General features: G+C 37.1%; 1 protein-coding gene across 5 annotated transcripts in view; it reads right to left on the bottom strand.

Moving 5' to 3' along the window:
• Nucleotides 1-25,380, bottom strand: part of CD3H18orf25 (chromosome D3 C18orf25 homolog) — an 88,993-nt gene that overhangs the window by 13,679 nt on the left and 49,934 nt on the right. For 3 of the 5 annotated variants that reach the window (XM_030335710.1, XM_030335711.1, XM_030335712.1), the window contains one exon: nucleotides 11,522-11,704. The exons of the other annotated variants lie outside the window; for them this stretch is intronic. In XM_030335710.1, the coding sequence (XP_030191570.1) occupies nucleotides 11,522-11,704 (183 nt within the window). The remainder of the gene's footprint in view (nucleotides 1-11,521; nucleotides 11,705-25,380) is intronic. 5 annotated transcript variants of the gene reach the window in all.

The following is a 25,380-nucleotide window of genomic DNA, read 5'->3' on the forward strand; positions in this document are numbered from 1 at the left end:
AAATGATACACAGTCACAAAGCAAAAGTCTTACAATTTCTATACCCTCTGACCTTGTAATCCCATCTCTGAGAATTTAATTTAGTCCAAGGGAAAAAACTTTAAATAAGCAAAATGTTATGAGGTCCAAAGATAGTGACTACAGTCTATGTAGAAACTTGGGGAAACATATGCATAACACAGAAAGTGTCACGTACAACACTTTAAAAATATTTTGGTGCTGGGTGAAAGTTGTAAAAAGCAATCAAGCTTGACTTGGACTGTGGGTCTTTTTTACAATTCTTTAATATTACTTTTACTTTTTTCTTCAACTGAACATGACACTGATGAGAAAAAAGACTAAAAAGCTTAAAATGGCTTCCAGATACAACAGGTAATTGAGATTATATTACAGTTTGCAAGGGCTTGTTAAACTTTCTGTATTAACAAATAGCCTAAATAGGATTCTACACACTGGCAGTGGGTAAATATCTTTGAAGGTCACAAGCAAATGAAAGGTGGCATTCACCAGATAAAGCCCAGTTTTGTTAAAATCTGGATTGGTTGCTTAAATGAAGTATGGTTAAATCTTGATTTGGTAAACTCAGATTCTTGCTCTGATGCCAATACCTTGTTTGTGGCCAAGTCTTTTGTCTAATTTCTAGTTCAATGTTGAAGTTAGAACTATCATCATATACACTATTCCTACTACACTTCTAGGAAAGAATACAAATTGATAGTCTCTTTTTTCAAACCTTCAACTTGTCCATATTCAATCTTTTCAGCAGCCTTGCTTTGTGCAACTATAACAATTTGCTTCTTCTATTTGTTCCTACAATAAATACTTATTTATGACATGCTATGCACTAGGTGCTAAGAATACTATAGAGATCAAAGACAGGAGGTGCAGTGCCTATGCTCAACTCAACGAGCTCACGATATACTTGGGGATTCGAAAAAGCAGTACCTTATACTATGGCTTGAAAATTGCTGGGGGGTCTGGGGGGCTCAGTTGGTTCAATGTCCAACTCTTGATTTCAGCTCAGGTCATGATCCCAGGGGTCGTGGGATCGAACCCCACTTTAGACTCTGCACCGAGCATGGAGCCTGAGATTCTCTCCCTCTGCAGCTCGTTCTCTCTCTCTCTCTCTCTCTCTCTCTCTCTCTCTCTCTCAAAGTAAAAGGGGATGGCTCAGTCTGTTAAGTGTCCATCTCTTGATTTTGGCTCAGGTCATAATCTCACAGTTTGTGAGTTTGCACCCCGCATCGGGCTCCATGCTGACAGTGCACAGCCTGCTTAGGATTCTCTCTCTCCCTCTCTCTCTGCCTCTCCCCTGCTCACTTTCACTCTCAAAATAAATAAACTTTTTAAAAAAGTTTAAAAAATAAAAAGAAAAAAAAAAGAAAATTGCTCAGTCAGAGAGCAATTTAAAGATATGGAAAAGGGAGGGAGTACCTGCGTGGCTCAGTCAATTAAGGGTCTGACTCTTGATTTCAGCTCAGGTCATGATCTCATGGTTCATGGGTTTGAGTCCAGCATTAGGCTCTGCACTATGTGTGAAGCCTTCTTGGGATTCTCTTTCCCTCTCTCTCTGCCCTGCCCCCACTCACCCTCCCTCCCTCTCTCAAACAAACATTTTCAATGCTTTTTTTTTTTTTAATGTTTATTTATTTTTGACACAGAGAGAGACAGAGCATGAACGGGGGGAGGAGCAGAGAGAGAGAGGGAGACACAGAATCCCAAACAGGCTCCAGGCTCTGAGCTGTCAGCACAGAGCCCGACGCGGGGCTCGAACCCACGGACCGTGAGATTGTGACCTGAGCCGAAGTCGGACGCTTAACCGACTGAGCCACCCAGGCACCCCTAAACAAACATTTTCAAAAAAATAAAAAAGACATAGAAAAGGGAAATTTCCCAGACTTAAGAATAATCAAAGACACAGACAGAGCTCTCAGGAAACAGTAGGCACAGATGAGAGGAAGTAGCAATACGGAACACTGTGTTGCCCTTTAGGGTATAAAAGTTCAGTGAGATGTGGGGTAATAATATAGTAAAAGCAGTAATGGGAAACAAGGCTGGCAAAGTCAACAGAGTTCAGATCATAGTAAGAAGTCTGGAACTTGACCTTGAGAAGTAGGAAACCACTGAAGAATTTAAGCACTGACATGATCTGATTTTCCATTTTTAAAAATTGCTTTTTGGCGTGTAGAAATGGAACTAATATCAAAGCAGGGAATATTAGAGGCAAGAAAACCAGTTAGACTGCTATCCTGGATGAGAAAGGACTATGGCTGAACTAGAAAAGAAACAAAATGGGGAACAGTCTGTGTGCGTGTGTACACAGACAGTTAGTAATGGTGGGCAATTCAAAGTAAAAAATGATGGCTAGGTTTCTGATTTAGGTAACCAGATAGAGTAACAGTGCCCTTTGGTGCACCAATGAACAGCTGAGGATGGTTGCTTAGGACGTGATAAGGACATGCTTCTGAGATGTCCACGGGGCAGCTGGAGGTACTGTTCTAAAAACTCATGTCAGAGCTCGAGGGAGAAATAAAGAGTCCTCAGCAACAGCTGGGAAGGTAAAAGTTAACAAGAGGAACGAAGAGGGCCTAGAGCAGAATGCTGACGAACACCAATAATTAAGGGTGGGCGCATGAAGGGGAGCTCACCAGGTTAAGTGAGAGGTAGTAAGAAAACCTTAAGATGTGAAGCCAGGACACCATGGAATGATCATTTCTAGGAAGAAGTGCTTATCAATGCCCAACAGAGAGGTTCAGTGAGAAGAGGGACTAAGTAGAGTCCACTAGAATCAGTAGTGAGATGACTACACATATACCTTGGCAAGAAGAGCCTCAGGAGCGATAGGTATAAAGCCAATGTGGCAAGGCAAGCTGAATGATAATGCAAAGTCAGGAAGAGCAGACACATTTAAACAGTTATGCTATGAAAGAAAAGGAAACAGGATAGTACTGAGAAAGAAAAAAATGCGTTTGAGGGAGGGGAATGCATGTGTATGAATAATCTTAAAAGATGGGAGAGACCTGGCCAAATTTGGGGGGGAAAGGCAGAGAACAAACAGATGTGATGGCAGAAGGCTGAGGCAATCTGCATCTGTGAAGAATGCGGGAAGGCCATGTGCAGAGCACAGGTATGGGTAGGGTAGCAGGGTGGGGGTTCAGAAAAGTGAAGGAACACTAGGAAGAAAGAACACTGCCTAAGGAAAGACAGGATCTGCTGGGCAGCACTGAGAGCAGGCTGCAGATTAGGAAGTTAAACTCAACCCTCAGCTCTGCAGCTATGTGATTTTCTTCCAGCTACGTTAAGCAGCGTGACACAGGCTCCAAGTGTGCGTACAGGGATCTGACTTTGCCAGCTGGGTACACCAGGAAAGCTGGGGAGCTGGCGAAGGAGAGGTGAGCTTAAACATGCTAGAGTGGGTAAGAAGTGAAGCCAGCAGGGGGCTGGCAAAGGACCGGGTGGCAGGTCAGTGAGGCAGAAGAGCAGTGCAAAGGAAGTAACAGCATGAGAGGACAGAAGAGGCCCCCGTGGAAAAGGAGAAAGCAAGATCAAGAATAGGAGGAAAACCAGTGGTTAGGGGAAGTAAACACCGTAATTCAACCCTCTTGGCTACCCACAAACACAAGCCTCTGGGACCCATCCATTGCTCTCCAGTCTGGTCCTCTACTCGGCTGCTACTCTCCCTTGCTCCATCCAGCCACCCACTACTTACCTTCCTACAACCTTTCCACTGCCCTCTGGAATGTCAGCTCCATGGAAAACTGCACTGAGCTTTTCCTTTCACCTCCCCTGTGGAAACTGAACTCCTGAAAATGCCACCTAGCCTGACTGCTGCTAGGTAGCTGCTCCTACACCTGACTTTCAGGACCAGAATCACTGACAAATCCTGTTGTCCATCCTCATGTACCAACACCAGCAGCCCCTATCTCCCAGGGCACTTCCCTTGACTGCCAAATACCAACTCCAGGACGGTTTCACTCATCCATGAAACATTACTGGCACCTCACTTAGTCTCTATTTTATGTCACGCTATCATGATTCCTTATTCTTATATGAGTGCTCATTATTTATGTGGACAACCACTCCAAAATTCTCCATGCCTACTCTCTAAGCAGCTGAGCCCCAAGAGGCACTTAAAACTCCCTGTAGGGGCGCCTGGGTGGCTTGGTCGGTTAAGCGTCCGACTTCGGCTCAGGTCATGATCTCACGGTCCGTGAGTTCGAGCCCCGCGTCGGGCTCTGTGCTGACAGCTCAGAGCCTGGAGCCTGTTTCAGATTCTGTATCTCCCTCTCTCTCTGCTCCTCCCCTGTTCATGCACTGTCTCTCTCTGCCTCAAAAAAAATAAATAAATGTTAAAAAAAAATTTTTTTTTAAAATAAAACTCCCTGTAGTAGGGGCACCTGGGTGGCTCAGTTGGATAAGCGTCTAACTTCGGCTCAGGCCATGATCTTGCAGTTTGTGGGTTTGAGCCCTGCATTAGGCTCTGTGCTGACAGCTCAGAGCCTGGATCCTGCTTGGGATTCTGCATCTCTCTCTCTCTCTCTCTGCCCCTCTCCCGCTTGTACTCTGTCTCTCTCTCTCAAAAATAAACAAACTTTAAAAAAACACACAAAACAAACCTCCCTGTGGTAGACTCACAGCAAAGGGCTCAGCCCTTACCATCCCCAAAATAAACAAGATAACTGAATTAAACCAAACTAAAAAAGCAGGTTGTGGGAGTCATGGTTTCTATAACTATAGTTATTACTATAATTGTAACTAAAATATAGTTATATTTGATTACCCAAATCTTTTCAACAGTAATTAAGAAAACACGACAAGAATACGACAGAATTAGTTCTTAGTGCCTCTGTGCCCAGTTCTATCTCCATAGTTCTTTTTTAATTTTTTTTAATCTGAGGGTAGCCCGCAATTCTAATTTATGATTCCAACTTGTGAAATGTTCTGCCCCAGTCATCAGTATTTCTAAATAACCGGTCTTCACTGATTAGGTCCCTCATTATTATAACCATATCACCTACAGAACCTCATTTCAGATCTAGAAATATCATCACTCTTTTTTAAAGAAAGGGGAAGAAATGAAAATTACTATGCTACTTTTGCTCACAATTTTATTACAATATCTTAAGAAAAACAAGGTAACTGTCACCAATATTTAAGATTCTTCTAACTTTATTCATTCATTATGGATCTAGAAACTAGTAATTTACATACTGACTTCATATTAGAGCAATTCAAATCATTCTGGCGGTGCAATTTGGGCCATAAAAATTGTAATCCAACCTTGCTGGTATTTACAGAACTTGTGTGATGTTCTAAAATTGATCACTTAAAATCAGGTTCTCTGATAACCAGTATCTTTACTGCTTAGTCTAAAAATCGGTATCAAATAGGAGCTCCTGGGTGGCTCAGTTGATTAAGCATCCGGCTTCGGCTCAGGTCAGGATCTTGCGGTTTTTGAGTTCGAGCCCCGCATCAGGCTCTGTGCTGATGCTCAGAGCCTGAAGCCTGCTTCAGATTCTGTGTCTCCCCTTCTCTCTGCCCCTCTCCTGCTCATGCTCTGTCTCTGTTTTTCAATAATAAACAAAAAAAATATTTTTTTTTAAATCAGTATCAAATAAAATAAGGGATACTGAAGAAAGTGATAGGGACTAAATACAAATTTCTTGGTGAATATTAACTCTAGACTAATGGTGTGAGAGTTGTGCCACATTTCCTGTCAGAGCCATTAGATAAAATGTGCCATTCAGATAACAAGTCAGCTGAGACCCCACCAAGTCTATGGGATGCCATGCTCTACAAGAGACACCAAGGCTTTCTCCAACGGCCAGGAATACATCCCCTCTTCTTTCTATTTCAGACCCAGGACTATTAGTCCTTTTCTCTCAGTGTAACACTCTTCAGAATGCCATACATTCCTCTGGGAGCTCCTGTGCAGGGCTTAGTTCTCTGGCCCCTGGGCCATCCTCCACTGTCATCCCTCCAACTTGTGACCTCATAGGAATCCAATGACAGAGCAATGGCCAAAGCATACACAAAAGTGAGTCTCAAAGATGCTATGGAGTTCTCAAACTGTCAATGGCAATTAATCTTTCCTGTTTCAGGATAAGAATAAGCCCTGTAGAGAAAGTGTAAATACCACAATTACCATATATTAAACTGAAAGTAAATCACAGGACTTATATTTTATTGGGGCAGGAAGCCCTCTCTATGCAGCTCTTTGCCTGTGTGGCTCTTTGGAAAGATAACTTCATGTACTCTATAAGAAAATTCTAAATTTTCGTCCTCCCACTACAGACCTTTTCAACACACAAGTCAGAAAGAAACAGCATAAAAAAGTAACTAAATCATCATGGCAAACATTTTTTTTTTGTCTTCAAAGAAATAATGTAGCTACTTTTTTCTTAAGGACAAATCATTTTACTTTTTCTTTTTATTTTTTAGAGAAAGTGTGCACACATAAGTGGGGAGGGTGAGGGGGGGAGGGAGGAGGGAGAAGTGAGGAGAAGGGAGGAGAAGGGAGGAGAAGGGAGAAGGGGGGAGAAGGAGGGAGAGGGGAGGAGAAGGGAGGAGAAGGGAGAAGACAGAAGGGAGAAGAGAGAAGAGAGAAGGGAGAAGGGGGGAGAAGGGAGAGGGAATATCTTAAGCAGGCTCCACACTCAGCACGGAGCCTGATCCCATGACCGTGGGATCATGACCTGAGCCGAAATCAAGATTCAGACTCTCAACCAACTGAGCCACCGAAGCACCCCAATGTAGTTATTTTTTAAATCACAAATCTACTGAGGAAGAACCAGTCCTGAACTGATTTGCAGCACATTAAAGGAAATTATTACATACCGGATGACAACAGCCTCTTAAGTATAAAAAAGGTTAATATCTCAAGTCACTATTCACTTAGTTTTAAACCAAGTAGTAAATTATTACCTTGTATTTAGTTTTTTCAGTAAGAATGTTTAAAAAAGCTTTAAAAAGTAGGGGAAGAAGGGGGCCTGGGTGGCTCAGTCGGTTGAGCATCTGATTCTTGACTTCGGCTCGGGTCGTGATCCCAAGGTTGTGGGATCAAGCCCCACGTGAGGTGCTGAGAGTGGAGCCTGCTTAGGATTCTCTCTCTCCCTCCTTCTGTCCCTCCCCCCACTCATGTACCCTCACTTTCTCTCTAAAATAATAAAATGAAAAAAAATTTTTTTTAAGTTGGGGAAGAGAGGGTCAGAAATCTAAAATCATATATAGTCCATACAAAACAGGTAAAAATAAGTGGAACCTGAACAAATTTGTCTCCTTCACAAGACTGTTACATTGACTTTAAAGTGCTAATAAGAGAAACATGGCCAATCTAGCCTAAATATAAAAAGCCCTACACTAAGAACAGGAAAGAAGATTTGTTTCTCTGCACTACAACTAGTGTTATGGACAAATCAAGATTATCATCTGTATTTCAGGGATGGGAACATGTTCAATAACCTACCTTCTTGACAAGAAGGCCGATGGGAAAAAAACTATCATTTCTGTATTAGTTTTAATTTCCTTGGGGGCTGGGGGAACACTCTAATTCAGTTTATCACAATTACAAGCTTTCTACACCAAGAGTACTTCAGGCTTCTGCTGGTCTTAGCTTCATCTGCATTTACGTTCACAGTGAGCTATTACTAGCAATATATAAAAATTAAGCCATTTTCAGATCTACTGATAGTTTCCTAAACATGTCCAATGCAAGAGTTACCTGGGGGTGATTACCAAAAACAGGTTTTTCAGACCCCATACCAGATCTACTTACAGAATCTTCAGGGAGAAATCTAGGATTCTGAATTTTTATCAGCACCCTGGGTAATTTTGACACCCAGGTCAAGTATCGGACATTCCTGTAGCCAGAGCAACTCATTCCAGGGGAGGACAGTAAGTTAGAAATTCACAGATTAGGTCCATTAGTCACCTGCTTCCTTACTCAGCCTACTTCAGCATGAATATATTAGCATAATGCCCGCTAGCATTCCTGAAGGCCTGTGTGCTATATTCTGTACTAAGTACAAACAATAATCTTTCGGGGTGTATACTAGTTTTATTCCAGTTCCACAGACAGGGAAACAACTGTCATTTATTGGAGTTCACACAGTATGTGAGTGGCTGCTGCTTCAAAATAAGATGCTTGTTGGCAGCAAGCTGCCACCTACAACACTATGCGATTCCAGCACCAACCAAGAGAAAAGTAAACACATGGCAAGAGTTGAAATGGAAAGTTGAGATCTTCTGTTGACCAGTGTGGCTTTCTTAATTTCAATTCTTTTTCTTGGTTAAAACTAAAACTAAAGAGTAAAAACTCTTTTGCATACTGGAACATCACATAATTGCTTAAGGATCCTAAACACAGTGGGGCTGCGGACATCATCTGAGATGCTGCTACTGATTAACCCCTGAATAGTCAGTTCAGTGACTGGGTTTTTATTTTGTTGGGAGGGACAGTAGGATAACTCAGATTAACCATCAGAACATTTATCTTAAACTAAAACCACAAGAATGACATCTCATTGATGCTAACAGTTCAAATCTCAAAACTATAAAATTGGCAAACAAGCATAAATTCTGTTAACATTTTGTTGTGGCACTGTAAGTATATTCAAAATCTGCAAGATGGGTTCCCATTATGACAATTATATCAAGACTAGAGAATATTAGAAGTTTTCTTTATTACTCACATACCTGCATTGTCAGATTTAGAAAAAAGGACTTTCATGAGCCAATAAATGGCTTCATAAGAAAATGTCATCGGGATCTGTTGAACAGTGATGACCATGTCTTATGATATACAAAAATCTACACACAATTTATGGCCCAATACATACATATGTTCTCTATATATTATATCCTAGAGAAATTAATCACACACATGTATCAAGAGACATACAAGAAATGTTAATGGTAGCATCATTAGGAACAGCACTCTAAATGTCCAAAAAGAGAATGGGTAAGTCAACTGTGATATATTCATACAGTGAATACTAAATAGTAAAAAATGAATGAACTAAAGCCATACTTATCAACGAGAATAAAACTTGAAATGTTGAAAAAAGTTACAAATGATTACCTTCTATGTAACAGCAATTAATATTAAAACATGCTTGTTTACAGATATGTAACAAATGCAGTAAAAATATAAATACATACACAGGAATACCAATATCAAATACCAAATTCAAGACAGCTTTGGAGTGGAGAGGGAAAAGGAAGGGGAACAGAGTTGAAGCCATGGGTGTTCCCCCTCACATATTTTTGTCACATTTCATTTCTTAAGAATGGTGGTAAATACCTGAGTGATATACTCTTAAAATTTTGTATAACTGAGGGGTACCTGGGTGGCTCAGTTAGTTAAGAGGTTAAGTGGTTAAGCTTAAGTGTCCAACTCTTGATTTCGGCGCAGGTCATGATCTCACAGTTTGTGAGTTCGACCTCCATACTGAGCTCCATGCTGACAGTGCTCACACTCTCTCTCTCTCTCTCTCTCTCTCTCTCTGCCTCTCCCCTGCTCACACACTCAGGCTCTCTCTCTCTCTCAAAATAAACTTAAAAAACATTTTTTTGTGTTACTGAAATTCAAAAACACAACCAAAAATAGAATTAAGTACACAAAGGCTAGTGATGTTTTAAACAACAAGCTAACAATTACTTGAATCTTAAAATGTGATGCTATCCCCAATGCTGGTAACTTTAAGGATACTTTAAGACCCCACAGCCTGCATTATTAGGTTGAAATATCTGAAACTGCTGGGTTATAGGTCAAAAAGTCAAATATTAACAATTCCATGTGGTTTAAACTAGTATTAAAACTCTCTCTATAAAAAACAAAAGTTAAATTTTGATGTGTTCTCCAAGAATTTACTATGCAGTGGTCTACATTTTAATGGAAAGACTAAGAAACAAGGAAATAAAACGGAAATAGAATGGACCATTTGTCAATGGATAAAATATGAAGATAAATTTCCCAGTATACAGAACAAATATATAACTTAGAAACACATATTGCACAAAATGTGGTCAACCTACTGTCCTTTGATATAAAATATTACTGCTTAATTTTTAAAAGTACTTACACATAATAAATCCTTAAAAGATCCTTGTTGAGCAAAGCAAGTCTTTATACATATAAAAATTGAAGTCCAGAGGAGAAACACCTTGTCCAAGGTCAAGGTCAAATAGTTAGCAGTCTAAACCTACTTAAAACTAAATCTAGGTCCTGCTCCAAAATTAGTCACTATAAATTAATCAGAAGTTCAACCAGAGATTTTTATTTTGTTCCAATCAAAGATTATGAAAGGAAGAATTAAGGACAAATGATCTGTGGAGTTCTGTCTTCTTTTTTATTTCTTAACAATTTCAGTATAACAAGTTCTAAGCCCATTATTATTTTTGCAAAACTCATTTGCCATAAACATATTTTAGGTAGTGATTTACAGGATTAGCTCATAAAAGCCAAGGCTATTTATAATTTAACTATAAAACTATATTCCTTCTGTAGACTACAAAAGTAGTCTCTCCATCCCCTCACCCTCTTTTCTCAAACTTAAGAACTAGTGCTTTAAGAAAAAGGTTTAAATGAGAAAGAATGCTGAAAAAGTACTGAGGAACACACTGCAGGACAGTTGGAGTTGGAGGGAAGGTTTTTAAAAGTAAGCCAATGTTTTTTTTTAGTGAATAAATATCACTCTTCAGAATTATTATAGAGCCCAGACAAATTATGCAAGACAGGGATAGAGATTTTCCTGAGATACGAGAAGCAGAAACTGAAAGAAAAGGGTTGGAAAAGACAAACATGAGAACTACTGGAGAGGAATGGACAGGGACAGGGACACTGGCACCCCTAGAAGCAGAAGAAACAGTGCAGCCCTTCTTAGGAACAGCCCCAGGGGGCAGGTGTAATCAGCTCCCTCCCCGTACTGCAAGGTTGCTATACAGATTAAGTGAGGGAAACCCTTGGAGAAGGGGAGGGTGGGGGAGTATTAAGGTCATCTGAGTAGTTAACGTATGTTAAGCATTTTATTTTTTATTTTTTCAACGTTTATTTATTTTTGGGACAGAGAGAGACAGAGCATGAACGGGGGAGGGGCAGAGAGAGAGGGAGACATAGAATCTGAAACAGGCTCCAGGCTCTGAGCCATCAGCCCAGAGCCCGATGCGGGGCTCGAACTCACGGACCGCGAGATCATGACCTGGCTGAAGTCGGACGCTTAACCGACTGCGCCACCCAGGCGCCCCTAAGCATTTTTAACCCAAGAAATAGGTATACTGAAATCTACCTGTGCCTACAATTAATTCTCATTTTTGCTTCCTTCATATTAGGAAAGATGAATGACAGACACGCTACCCACATCGCCTCTTCAGTTGTAAAGGGAACCCTGGATAGTCACAATCATCGAAAGCCAGATGTCTCTAGTTGGCCTGCTCTCCTCATCAAGGTCCACTACAAGGAAAACAGCTGCCAGGACACATGCACAGTACACCGTTAGAGAAGGGGGAGGGGAGGGAGACCAACCTGCCTCCGCATTCAGCTCCTCTAGAAGCCCGCTGGTCCTCCAGGTAGCTCCTGTGTCCTGGCCTCCTACAGAATTACTGTGCTCTTGAACTACCGCAGCCGCCAATAAATTGTCCACATTTACCACTTCTGGGTCAGAGCTGGTGTCAGACATATCATAATGAGCTACAACTGGAGGTCCATCTAGGGAGGAAAGAAAATGTATACTTGTATCTAACTTGTGGGGTGAAAAATACTTCTGCAACTAAGAGCCCTCTAAATGCCAGTTGCCTTTATCTTATTACTCTACCTGGTCAGAAAAGCTGCACTTTATACATCTAATATTTTGTACATGATGTGAAAGTGGAAAAGATAACCCAAGCTTATAAGATGAGGGACACATTTGAAAAGGAGAAAAGGAGTGTTATTATGAAGAACAGAAGACAAGACTGTACTGAACAAAGTTACACTGAATTCTCGTCACATTCCTATAGAGCAAAAGACTATGAAAAAGGAGAAGACTCCACAGAGAAAGCAAAACTGATTTTTTAAGGAAAAAAACTGATGCAAACTATTAAAAGTCAACTTATAGTTTTTCAGAGAATGAATCTAGTTCTTTCTCTTAGTAGCTAATACTTAAAAAGTCACTGTTAGATTCAAAGAAGAAAGTCAAATACATATTTTTCTATTCTAAAGAAATAAGGTTAACATTAGGAGCTCTACTTGACTATATCCAATAAAGCCCTTTAAAAATACCAGGGATCAGGGCACCTGGGTGGCTCAGTCGGTTAAGCACCCAACTCTTGGTTTCGACTCAGGTCATAATCTCACGGTTCATGGGATCTCATGGGATCGAGCCCCACATCGGGCTCCATGCTGAGCAGGAGCCTGCTTGGGATTCTCTCGCCCTCTCTCTCTGCCCCTCTCCCACTTGTGCTCGCGCTCTCTCTCTCAAAATAAACTTTAAAAAATAAAAATATCAGGGGTGTTATGCATTTTATAACAAAAAGACAATACTCTTTTCTACAAAAAGAAACACTTTTTCTACAAAAAGAAATACTTTTTCTACAAAAAGACAATACTCACAAAATCCACCTTCAGGATTTTGCTTGGGATGTCTTGTTAGGAATATCTAAATTTTCTTTTCCCTGAGAAAGACAACCAGCTCACATTCCAAGGCAACGATACGCAACCTTATGGGTTATTTTAGAGGAAGATATTAAAGTTCTAACTGGAAAAAAAAAAAAAAAAAAAAAGATCCCTTCTACCTCCAAATCACCCTAACTAGCCGAAAAAGGCAGCTGATTTCCAAAGAAATTAAACCGCAGTGATTCATGCTAAAATAACTCAATAATCATGCTTGTAGAATAGATACATGCTTTAAATGCTAATGCTACCCTTTTTCTAATAGCAAAAAACAAAATAGTTTTCATTCAATTATGAAATACATCCCTTACTACCATCTTCATTTTAGAATAAAGCAGAAATGAAGGAATGCAGTTTCTCCCCCCAACAGCTGTTTATAAAGTGCAGGCAAATTATTTATTTCCATAAAGATTTTTTAATATCAAGACTGTTTTACATTCAACACACCTATTTTATGAAACTCTGGACTATGAAGGAATACATATGCCAATGACTCATTAAAATAGAACACAATGAAAGATTAGTTTTAATACAAGCATCCATTGTGTCAATTGTGACTGAACAACACATGAAACACATCTGGGATATTTATCCCTTAAAGCAAAGGTCCCAAACCAAAAGTTTATGTAGCAACATTTTTAAAATAAAAATGACCAAATAAAAGCAAACGAGTTGTTAAGTGCCAATGTATAAGAACAGACATGTCACAATATGAAATTCTGACGATCATTACAATTTCAGTTGACTACTTAATTTCCAATTCCCCCAAAAGGGTAAATCAAGTTCAGAAAATTCGATAGTGTAGCCTCAGTATCAGTTGGTAATGGATTTTAGCTCAAATAGCAAAAAATTAGTTCATGTTTGACGTTTTTCTTTTCTAAAAAAGAAAAGAAAGCTCTATTATTTATGGAGTTCTCGTCAGAGTTCAAAATGATTATTATGGAATCAAGATACTGTGTGATGTCCAAGATACTTGGGTGCAGAAGATATGAGGGTCAAGTACAATATTGACTATTTGACCAAATGTTCTATTTTTAAAAGGGCTTAAGTGTTGTTTTGCAAAAAATTAAAGATTTATTTTAAAATTTACACCACTAGTACCATTCACCACCTCTTGCTCTCACATCCCTCCCCCCTACAACCACCAAATTGAGGCATCAGGTCAACAGTCAAGTCAAAATTGTACCACTCCTACATGAAGAATCATGCAAAGAGTAGAGTTGTATATGTACATGCAGAGTTAACATCACCTACCCATGGAAATAACTTGTCTGAAAGTCTTCATCAGTAGGAAATACAAGCATAAACTTGTTATCTGGCTTCATTCTTGTATCTTCCATATTTCCAAACAGCACACCTTATAGCTTAGCTTAAATTTAGTATTCATCATAAACAAAGACAGTGATATTTTCATATTTTAATTATACTTAAAAGTTAAATTATTATCAGTGTCATTTCTCATTTCCAGTCTATCCAAAACAATGACAAGTCAATACTATACAAACTTTAATAAAGGAATGGATGCCTTTCCATCTTTCTTCCAACTTGAAACCAAAATTAATGATCTTATGTTCCAAGGTTATGTTACACTTATCATTAGCAAACCAAGATGAAATAAAGTAGGTTTAAAGCACTCAGCATTAGGGTTTGAACTTTAAACCACTAAGTAAATACGAGCTACCTGATGGTGATAATTTGTGATATTCTTTTAAAAGTGATTCTTGCTGCACAGCAGAAGTAAGAGACAGGTAAGATCCTGTAGTAATTGCATCTGTCTTTTAAAAGAAAGAAAGGGAAAAAAAGCTATGGAGGAGGAGCTGGGAAAATTCAGCACATTAATGAGAGAAGCAGCAACTATTCTTCCAATTTGACTCTAAGAATTCATTACAGGATGGAATAAACATGGAGATACTGTCCTCTCTCCCACTTGATTTTTCTCTATACTGTGAGAACAAATGCACTGCTACTAAGATTACTTTGGCTTTCAAAAGCATCAAAATGGTCACTTCAAGTAAAGTTACACATGGAAACATTTCCAATTTAAAAATTAATCATTAATGTAAGCACATTCCATGTTACATTTAAGGATTAGCCAAACTACACATTCTCCCATCTGCTAAACTTGATGTCTGTCACAATCTTAAAACATAAATTTATAATAATGACTTCCTAGTTTTTCTACAATCCTTAATAGCATATCTCTATAAAGGTAAATGTTAACACAATTAGTTAATAACTAATTGGCCTGTGGTTAATCAAAGTGCTGTCTCTCCTCCTGATTGCAAGATTTTGAAAATTTTGCTGCTCATTACAAGGCAAAAAATTAAAAGTCAAGCAATCCACTGACTTATGAACATCGATTCGTCCATTTTATGCTAGAAATAGGTTTGTACCCTCTTAATTACATCCTAGCCTACACACAGGTTCTAACTTTTCAAATAATAAAATACAGATGTATCTGTGTCATCACACATTTCTGACATAGTGAAGTTTACTCTTTTATGGTTAACCTTCTCTACTACTGTCATCAAGTGTTTAAATTTATGAATTAGTTTTCTTTCAACCTATTATTTTCTTCTTTAAAAAATGTTCTTTAAATCTCACTGAGAGAATGTGAAACAAAACAAAGAAGCAAAACAAAACCAACATCCTTTACTGCATTTATCCCTGACAAACCCCTTTTAGAATTTCACTACCAAAAGCACAAAATTTTTAAAAATGATGTAAGGTAATACATAATTTACCACTCTTGTTTTACAGATGAGAGATCTGAGTCCTAATTAGGTGGAACCAGAAATGAATTACATTACAGTTGTTCAGTGTTGAGAGAACTGGAAATATACAAGACGGAACAGCATAGGAAGTACGTACAGATTTTTGGCAGCCAACATACAGGTTGAAGTCCTGCCTACTACTACTTAGCTCTAGGACTCATTTCTTCACAGAGTTATGGCAAGAGTTAAAGATGACATACCAGCAGAATACTGGACCACTGCCCCATCTTTCCACTATAATTAGCACCTGCCCTATTTTATTTGTTTGCTTATCTTTACATGTAAATTCTACTCTACAGGGCCTGCATGCAAGAAGCTTTGAGAAAAGGGGCACCTGGGTGGCTTAGTCAGTCATGTGTCTGAATCTTGATTTTAGCTCCGGTCATGATCTCATGGTTCATGAGATAGAGCCCCACGCTGGGCTCTGTGCTGACAGGGCGAAGCCTGCTTGGGATTCTCTCTCTGCCCCTCCCCCTTCTTTCTATCAAAATAAACAAACTTTATTAAAAAAAAAAAAAAAAAAAGCAGGAGCAGCTATGAGAAAACATCCCTGCCTGGGTTGGTGCCTCACACTGGTCATAGATTAACCCCACTTATTAAGCAAATGCTTTCCTGGGATTACTGAGATCTTCACAAATGGGCTTTTGTACGTTTCTTTTTGTCTGAAGTGTAATGTCAGCTTGGGTGTGTTCATATAAAAGTGTTTCATACCCCAACAGAGATCATTTTTGGATTATTTCATATTTTGCACCACCCTAGCCTACAGAGCCTCCCACTAACACAAGTGTCAGTCTCCCAGTATGAGGTCTAATTAGATCTGAGAGATGGGAATTCCTCTAGTATCTCAGACACCCTAGAAACGCACTCCTCCTTCTCTCTATTGTTAAGTCTTGGGCCCAAGGAAAGGTGGGGCAACGGCCCAAGACACACTTTGCCCCTTCAACTCCCATTTCTATAACTATAGTAATATACAACAAAGCTCAGAGAAAATTCCTTCTGTCCTCCCCAGTATAGCCAATCTCCTGAAACCCCTCACTAGGAGAGAAAAAAATCTATCTTGTTACTGCGAAATTATCCCATATAAGCTCTACTGCCACAGTCATTAAAGGGCCTATGCCCAGGGCCATTATCTATCTACAACATCATGAGAAAGGTGGAAATCACACTTGGCCTCAATCCAAATAGTCAGATTCAAAAAAGCTACACCTGAAAGAAGCATTCTTAGGAATTACCTAGCCAAGGGGTCTAAGAAGGGAGAGTATATGTGGCAGTGGGCAAGTGAGAGAATGCAGTGTGGGGGGAATAAGGAATTGAGGGGAAGGACAAACCTGAAGAGCTGCAGGAGGAAATTTGCATTTTGGCAGAACCTACTCAAGAAAAAAGGCATTTTCATTCCATACCAAAATACTTACCAAGGTGAAAATCTGTATTTGCAAATATAAGAGAAAACATACTTGAGAATACTTATGCTGTATTTTTATTACTATCAAAAATATATATGCACACATAGAACAATGTGAAAAAATAAAAAGCAGTCATTTTCAAAGCAGCTGTTGAAAAAGACAAATAATTACATCTACCAGAAAAAAAACAAAAAGCTACACAGAAAAGTGCCATCTCTAAAAAAAGAGCTTTAAATACCAAAATCTGTGTGTGTCTATTTTCTCCAGAATAATATCAAATGCTATTTCAGTAAAAAGAAAAATGTCTGAGAAAACAGAGCTAAATGGAAATTAAATGCAATATACAATGAAATTTTATGTTTAGGCATTAAGTCATTTTCCCTTTTTTAATTAAATTTTTACTAATTTGTTTTTTAAGTAATCTCTACACCCAATGTGGGGCTTGAACTCAATATCAAGAGTCGCATGCTCCACTGACTGAGCCAGCCAGCCAGGCACCTGGCATTATGTCATTTCCAAAATAAAACTGTTTTTGTACTTTTTTCATTCTACTCATCTCAATTATTAAAATTTTAGACATTATAAAGTTTGCAAGGTGGGAATAAAGTTTTAAGGACTACATCTGTCCTTATATCATACTAGTAAATGACAAGTCATTTTATTCACCCAGGAAAGTTACCTATGATACTGATTAAGAGTTAATTTTGAGAGGATCAAAGATGAGGTAAAAGCAAATATTCAAGATTATCAGAGTAGTTAGAAAGTTGATCTCAAGAAAGAAAATTTCATTTTAACATTTCACCACTAACTACAAAGTTGGGAAAATTGGGAGGTTATTCATAAGATAACTCGGGTCACGTATCTGGATATTCAACAAAACCTAAAAGTTCGGAAAACAGGGCACCTGAAGAGGTCACCATCTTTCAATTTATCTTCCTATTTCAGAAACAAACTCATGACCTACTGCTTTGAGGATTCAGAGAAAACTGAAATATCTGTACCATGTACACAAAGAACACAAAAATTAGATATGATTTTAGCCACATCTCCATCTCTATGATCCCTGTTAAAGATATCTCCATTCCAGCTTTCTGATTACTCCCTGAAGTAGTCTAAACTCTATTTTCCAAATATTCCTCAATTTTTAATAGGATAACTCAGTAGAACATGTAAAGAAAAAGAATCTCAACCTTTTAACACTGGTATTATTACCTTTTTCAATATAGCAATTACAAAAAAACCTGAAAATCATCCCAAAAACATCATGTAAAATCTATTAATTATTCTGACCACAAACTAATATTGCATAATGGAAAAGCAGGTTTCTTGACTCCCAAACACCTAATGTGAATTAACTGGTAGACAATCACTAATATAACAACCAATGCTATCCTCAATAGAGTAACAAGAAACATTTCTTTTTTGAAACTTTTATTTATCTAGATTAATTGTTACACTTCAAATGCAGTTAGGTAAAATATATAAAGAAAGTGCAATAAAATAAAAATCAGTTATTTAATAACATTCTTTCCAAATCTCAAAGTTGTAAGAGTTTATTACCAAAGAATACACTTCCTCATAGATTATTACTCCTTCATTTTTTAGGATGTCTTCTATTTTATGTTGTAGTAAATTTAATATAAGATCTACTCAATGCCAGTAATAATAGTTTGTTTTCAATCCCCACCAACCTTCCTAAAATTCAGAGAAATTAAAAACAAATAAAAAAAAATGAAAAGTGTAGAAACTCCGAAGTTATTCACGTTGTGTACAATCCATGTATCATACAACTGTTCTGGACAAATTAAAAAAACAAATTTCTTATCTGTACACTGATTAAGGACATAGATGCCATTTATGGAGAGGATTTTGAGAAGAATTTTTCTTCGAGAACAATTTTTACTGAACAATTTTCATAGTAAAAAAATTTTAAGTTTAATAAATTTGCTCAAATTGTTTTGATGCTGTATTTTCTAACATGTGGCATTCCACAAAATCTCTTTCACTGTGCTCTCACTGTATCATTTAAATAATTCAGAGAGAGAGAAATAAATATAAGCTAAACAAAATGTAACAGGTACAATTACTTTAAAAGGTCACCTTCTACGAGACAGCTTGCCTATAATCTGTTATTCTAAACAAATGATGACAGGAAGAAGCCTGTTCACCATCTTACCTACAACTTTCATGTAGCTGTATCATTAGGCAAATTCAGCTGTATATTAAAAATGAAAATTATCAGTGATATCAATTTGGGTGCTTTATTTGCTCAACAAAAGGATTCACTACAGCATTTCTTCCATTAACAAGCAGATTTAATCGTTTAAAATTATTTCATTTCTAATATTCTGACTTGCACACAAATTTTAAGTAATAAATCTTATGTAAATTGAGATATACCTAGACTCAGAGACCTGGGTCTCTGCTGTTAAATCTACATAACACTGTAGAATGACAAAAGCAATGAAGCAAAATTATTCTTTTACTCAGTCTGCTAGTGAAATACACAAAAGATCAAAAACCTTTACATGACAAAAACAAAATCCATAAAGTAACTTTTTTCTCCAATTTTATCACCCCAACTAGGTTTATATGTGGGCAACTCTTACATACATGAATGGATATTATATTAATAAAAATCCCTGTAGACTATTCCATTGTTATCTGTCTCCAACAACTTGTCAAATGTAACAATAAAAAAACACAAAAATTAGTTATTTCAGAAGTGGGCATATGTGCACACGTGCAGACACACACACACAGACCAGACCCCTTGAGATAAGGCTCAATCCTCTGACTTGGTAACAAGAAAAAAGGTTTTTTCTCTTGGAGCCCCAAAATGATAGAATCCTTTATTCTAAGTTAAAAAAAAAAACAAAAACACTTTATACAAGATATTAAATCTTAAGATTTTCATTGTGTTGTGTTCTAAATTGAAATTTTATTTGGGCTTTTATTACACTCATTTTTAATGATGCGCACAAAATATGCATCAATACAAGTAAGACAGTTATTATCTAACAAGTGGCTCAAATAACCAGATCATTCTCATCTGGTTAAATACTCTTAAAATGATTAAAAATCCAATATCCTACAACACTGAGTTAGTACAAACTAGGCAGAAAGTAGTCTGTAGACAGATTATCAGAAAACACATTTATCTTTAGTGAGGGGATAATGCCCCCTTTTAAATATCATCACCTAATTTCATGTGTACATATTAGAGAAATGGGATTTTATTCTTAAATAAAAAGTATTTCAACGACTTCTAGATTATTGTTTTAGGTTGAAAGAAGTTTCTTCCAGCATTAGCCCTTTATATACTACAAAGAGGTCCAAACAGGATACATTCCTTAACCTTCTTAAAATTCTAGGAAAATTAAAGGAATTCAAAAGAAAGAAATTAGGGAAGACCACTAGGCACTTCTCAAACAATACATACACGTACATAAAAATGCCACCACATAATCCATAAGTGATTCCCACTTCTTCGTTTTAGTACTTAAACGTACTACAGTCTCCCTTTAACCACGGTTTCACTGCCATGATTTCAGTTACCATCAGTCAACAATGGTCCGGAAACAGATGATCTTCCTCCTGACAAACGGTCAGAAGGTCAAAAGTAGCCTAACACTACATCACAGTGCCTGTATCATTCACCTCACTACTTCTCCTCACATACGCATTTTATCACCTCACATCATCACAAAAAGGGTAAGTGCCGTACAATAAAATATTCTGAGAGACCACATTCGCATAATTTTTATTACGATATATTGTTATAATTGTTGTATTTTATTATTGTTGCTCATCTCTTACTGTGCCTAATTTATAGATTAAACCTTATCATACATATGTTTGTATACGAAAAAACAAACTATTTATAGGGTTCGGTACTATCTGTGGTTTCACGCATCCACTGGGGTCTTGAAACATAACCCCCACAGATGAGGGGGTATAATCTTAGGGATACAGGCTTTGCCTCACTGAAGGAGAATTCAATAATCCAAAACAGCAGTTATTTTTTAAAAGTTCAATACTGGATATTTCTGTAAATGTATGTAATACAGAAACAAAATTTTTTGAAAGAGGAATTTTTAAATTGTGCAATCTGGACAAGGTGTAACCATTTAATGCACAACTCATATAAAAACTTACTGTTTTTCAAAATAATATTTCCTATAACAGCTCACATTTTAATTTTCAAGGCACTGTGAGAAACTAAAAATCAGGATAAAATTTGTACGTATGTTTCTGCTTCAAAATTATTAAGGTTAAGCACTCCAAACCACAAAATTTCAGATTTTACTTTAAAATAAGTTTTAATATTTGAAACATATTCTACGAATTAAATCAATACATCCTGGTTTCCTTTTTCTACCAAAACCTCTTTCCACTTCTTTATCCAAAATTATGTAGAAAGGTGTCCCAAATTATTAATGTTTAACACCTTCTCAAATATCCTAAATATCATTCTTACCTAGAATATCAATTATTATAACCTATGTTTGAGGAGCGCCTGGGTAGATCAGTTGGTTAAGTGTCTGACTCGAGTTCGGCTCAGGTCATGATCTTGCGGTTCCTGGGTTTGAGCCCTGTGTCAGCGTGTGGAACCTGCTTGGGATTCTCTGTCTCCTTCCTCTCTCTGGCCCTCCTCCCACACAAAATAAACAAATAAAACCTATGTTTGATAGTTCTAGTCCACTAAAACTTTTTCATTTTTCTCTTAAAGGCAAAAAGTATATCTATAGACTTTTTGCTCAATTATCTAATAACAAAAACTAGAATGTATTTGGTCAATACTAGGAATAATTTGTGTTCTTAAAAGATGAATTATTGTCTATTTTAAAAATAAAAAGCATCAGTACATCCTTAATATATCAAATATTAAATGATGAAACAAAAAAGAAACCTGTTAAGTACTTGAAACCGTTTATACATGCATTAAAAAGTAGTCATGTTAACATGCTGAAATTAACTTTTTAAATTTATTTTTTTAAGTAGGTTCCATGCCCAATGGGGGGTTTGAACTCATAGCTCTGAGATCAAGAGTCACGTGCTCTACCGACTGAGCCAGCCAGGCACCCCTATATTGACATTTTTTATGCCTAAAACTCCATGTCTAGTAAAATCAGTGATCTCAGGAAGAAACTGAAGACAGAACTTCCCTGAAAATATCTCAAATTCAAATAATGACCGCAGATTAGTTAAAATCTAGTCAGTCATCCCAAACCAATGTTCTTCCTGTTGATATAAAACTTAATCTAAAAATAATACTAGCTGAAGTAATTTACAAACGTTGTATTATCATTTCAGAGAAAAATACATCAGTTATAATTAACTCCTATCATAGTTTATGTTGAAAATTCATACTAATGTTATGTAAGAGCTTAGCTGATGTTAAGAAATTTATTGCAAGTTGCACTGGTGTTTCCAAACTTACTCCTATTTGTCAAATATCAAGTTCAGGAAATCTGACCATCATTACACAATTAAGAGACTTCTAGTCTTTTTCATCAATTCCTATATACATTCTTCAAAGAGACCTGAGAACATTAACGCCTCCCGCAAAGTTAACTCCCAATTCTTACCCATCAGGTTCTAAAACGAAAAAACCAAATCACACAGTTTATTTTTCAATTCAAAACTAGAAAAGGAAAAAAAAAGTTGGCTCGGTCTATTACAGTTAATTTAAAAATTACAAATATTTGGATAAAGAACTAAATAGAAAATATACTAATAATTTTCTAAGTTACTGATAAATTCTTAAAATACTGACCATTTTGAGTAAAGTTCCTGATAAATTATTAAAATAAAGGTCTTCATTGTTATATAAACCACCTATCCTTCCTCTTACAAAACAGAATTAGTTTTTCCAACGTTGCAACTTCATTAAGTATTAAAATAATTAATCTGTTTCATATTGAGAAGTTATGAAATTATAAATTTGAAGGGAAAAACCAATAAATTTTTATTGTAAGGAAATCCAGTAGAAAGCAAAATTTGAAACAAAAACAGTATTAGCAAAGTTACATATTCCTACTAAAAAATTTCATCCTAATTTAGTGGCTTCTCACCAACCCAGAAAACATAAAATACCAGTATTTCCCAATCTCAGGCCACACATAAAAACAGCTATCATACTGCAAGACTTTCAATCCTGTGATATTTTCTCCCCTTTGACATACTCTGTGGGCCCTTTAACATGCCAAAGGGCCATTTATTTTCAGTCCGGGGATTAAAAACAAAATTAAATTGGTAGTACATTAGCTAATACAGTTAGTCAGTAGTAACTTAAAAACCCATTTAATACATACGCTTAACAGAGTGACCATTTCATCTATTTCCTCTAGAGGTACTCTTTACATCAAGGTACCAGACAATTTCACTGAATGATGTCTGCCAGGTTACTGCCTCAGGCAGTGAGCTTTAAGTTAATGCTCAAGATAAAAATTCATCTATGTAGCAATGAAAAGTCCTCATGCAAGCAATCAAACTCTGTTCTTATCTGCTTTCTCTACAATATCTTGCATAGTAGGTACAGAGTGTATATATCCTCAAAAATTAATTCATTCTTCCTACACATACAAATGTTACTGAAAGTTGTAATTCATTAAAGACTAGCAACAAATGCATTCATTAAATGACATATGGAAGAATGACATAAAAATGTTCATGCAGTGCATTCATCATTTATGATCTTCAGAGTGGGATTAATTACATGATTCCCTCCTTTGGAATCAGAAGAGAGTCAACAATGTTTGGGGAGAATAAATGTTAAGAGATTCTTCAAAGAATTCACTACTTACCTATCTGGATTCACTAACATTCCCTATCTTATATCTTATTTATGTTTTTGGCATGAAAAAAGCATAAAGATGAGGATCACTCCTATTATCGTATAAATGTGGTTCTATGTTCCAACCATATGTAATGAAACACAAGCTAAAATTATCCAACTCTGCTGTTTTGAATATCTATTTTTTTTTTAAAGGAACTGTTTACTATTGTACTTTTTAAAACACCATCAAAAGAAACTTACAATAGCCAAAAGCATATTCCTTCTTACACAATCCAAAAAGCACATAGTTAACACAATTGATTTCTGTGATAGATTCAAAGCTTGTTCTGTAATATTCCCATTTTTGGTCAAGTTAACTGGAAAATGTTGTCTTTGGGAATTCTACTGTACTGTCAACATTTCAACAAGTTGCACAAGAACCAAAGGGCTGCTGTGATAGTTCTTGGAAATCAGGCATCTGCATGCCCCAGACTGGGTGAGAAGGGTAATTCTTTGGATGACTAGTTGCATTTTAAGTTCCCTGGGTTCGACAGCTGCTTGTTCTCTTCACCAGTGTCAAGGTGAGTTAGCTCTTCCATCCACACGCAAAATTTCTCCTCTGTCTGCCTCTGCATCTTGGAAAAACAGCCCATGGTCTCTTCTAGGATGCTGCCTATGCAATTCCTATCATACACAGCATCCCTGTCAAATAATCCTGGAATTTCCCTGGGCGCTCCTTCAGTTCCCCCAGCATGACTGAAGTCAGCTTTAAAGACATTGAGGCCATTTGATAAAACATCATTAATTCAGAAAATTGTATTTTTATTAAGACAAGCTTATTCAGGAAAATGACTTGAGCATTACTAAGAAGAGCCATATAAAGCACTGATAAGCAGCACTTAAATTAACTAAAGTAAAGTAATTCTGAGAAAAATTAAGTAACACTACCATTTTTCACAGCTTCAATATTATTTGCCCAGTAAAACTTGTATTCTGTTACTATACAACTAATCATTAATCTGTAACAGTGGTTTTCAACCTTTGCTGCACATAAAAACCTGGAGTAGTTTAACAAATACCAAAACCTAGGGCTCCCAGGCATTGAAGGTTTGTTTTATTTTGTCTTAAGCTCTCCATGTGATTTTATTGTGTACAACCTCAGTTGAGAACCACTGTATCCTTGAGTATTTTCACGGTCTAGACTTCAAAATTCTAAAAGCTATTTTCACAGCTGACCCCTAATAAATCAGTATACAATTAATTCTCAACTGATTCTTATCAAATGTTCCTACATGATGTTAAAAAATATTCCTTATAGAAAACCATGCAAAGGATATACACAATCCATGTATATACCTCTGGGTCAACTTTTGTTACAAACCCTGGTCTATGCAAGGTGCTAAATTTATGCCTTTAAAAAACAAAACAACAACAACAAAAGGTTCTGTGTTTAAGTTTAGGATATGCTACAAATCATATCCTCCCCCTCTTAAAAACACATTAATGTCTCTGAGTTGTACTGCAGTAAAGAAACCTGTTTCCACATGGTCCAGCACTTTTCCAAATGTGTGAAGAGTCTACAGCTATTAATATCTAGTAAGAAGTCATTTCATGGTATTCCAGTTTAGGATATGCAGTTTTACATAGTTTTATCCTTGAACTAAGTAAGGTTATCTTTGGTCTGGACTGATCCCATAGAATTTGGGTTCCCAATAAAACTAATTATGCTGATGGGGTGCCTGGGTGGCTCAGTTGGTCGGGCATCTGACTTCGGCT

The sequence above is a fragment of the Lynx canadensis genome, chromosome D3, assembly GCF_007474595.2.
Source record: "Lynx canadensis isolate LIC74 chromosome D3, mLynCan4.pri.v2, whole genome shotgun sequence".
In the NCBI taxonomy this organism is placed as follows: Eukaryota; Metazoa; Chordata; class Mammalia; order Carnivora; family Felidae; genus Lynx; species Lynx canadensis.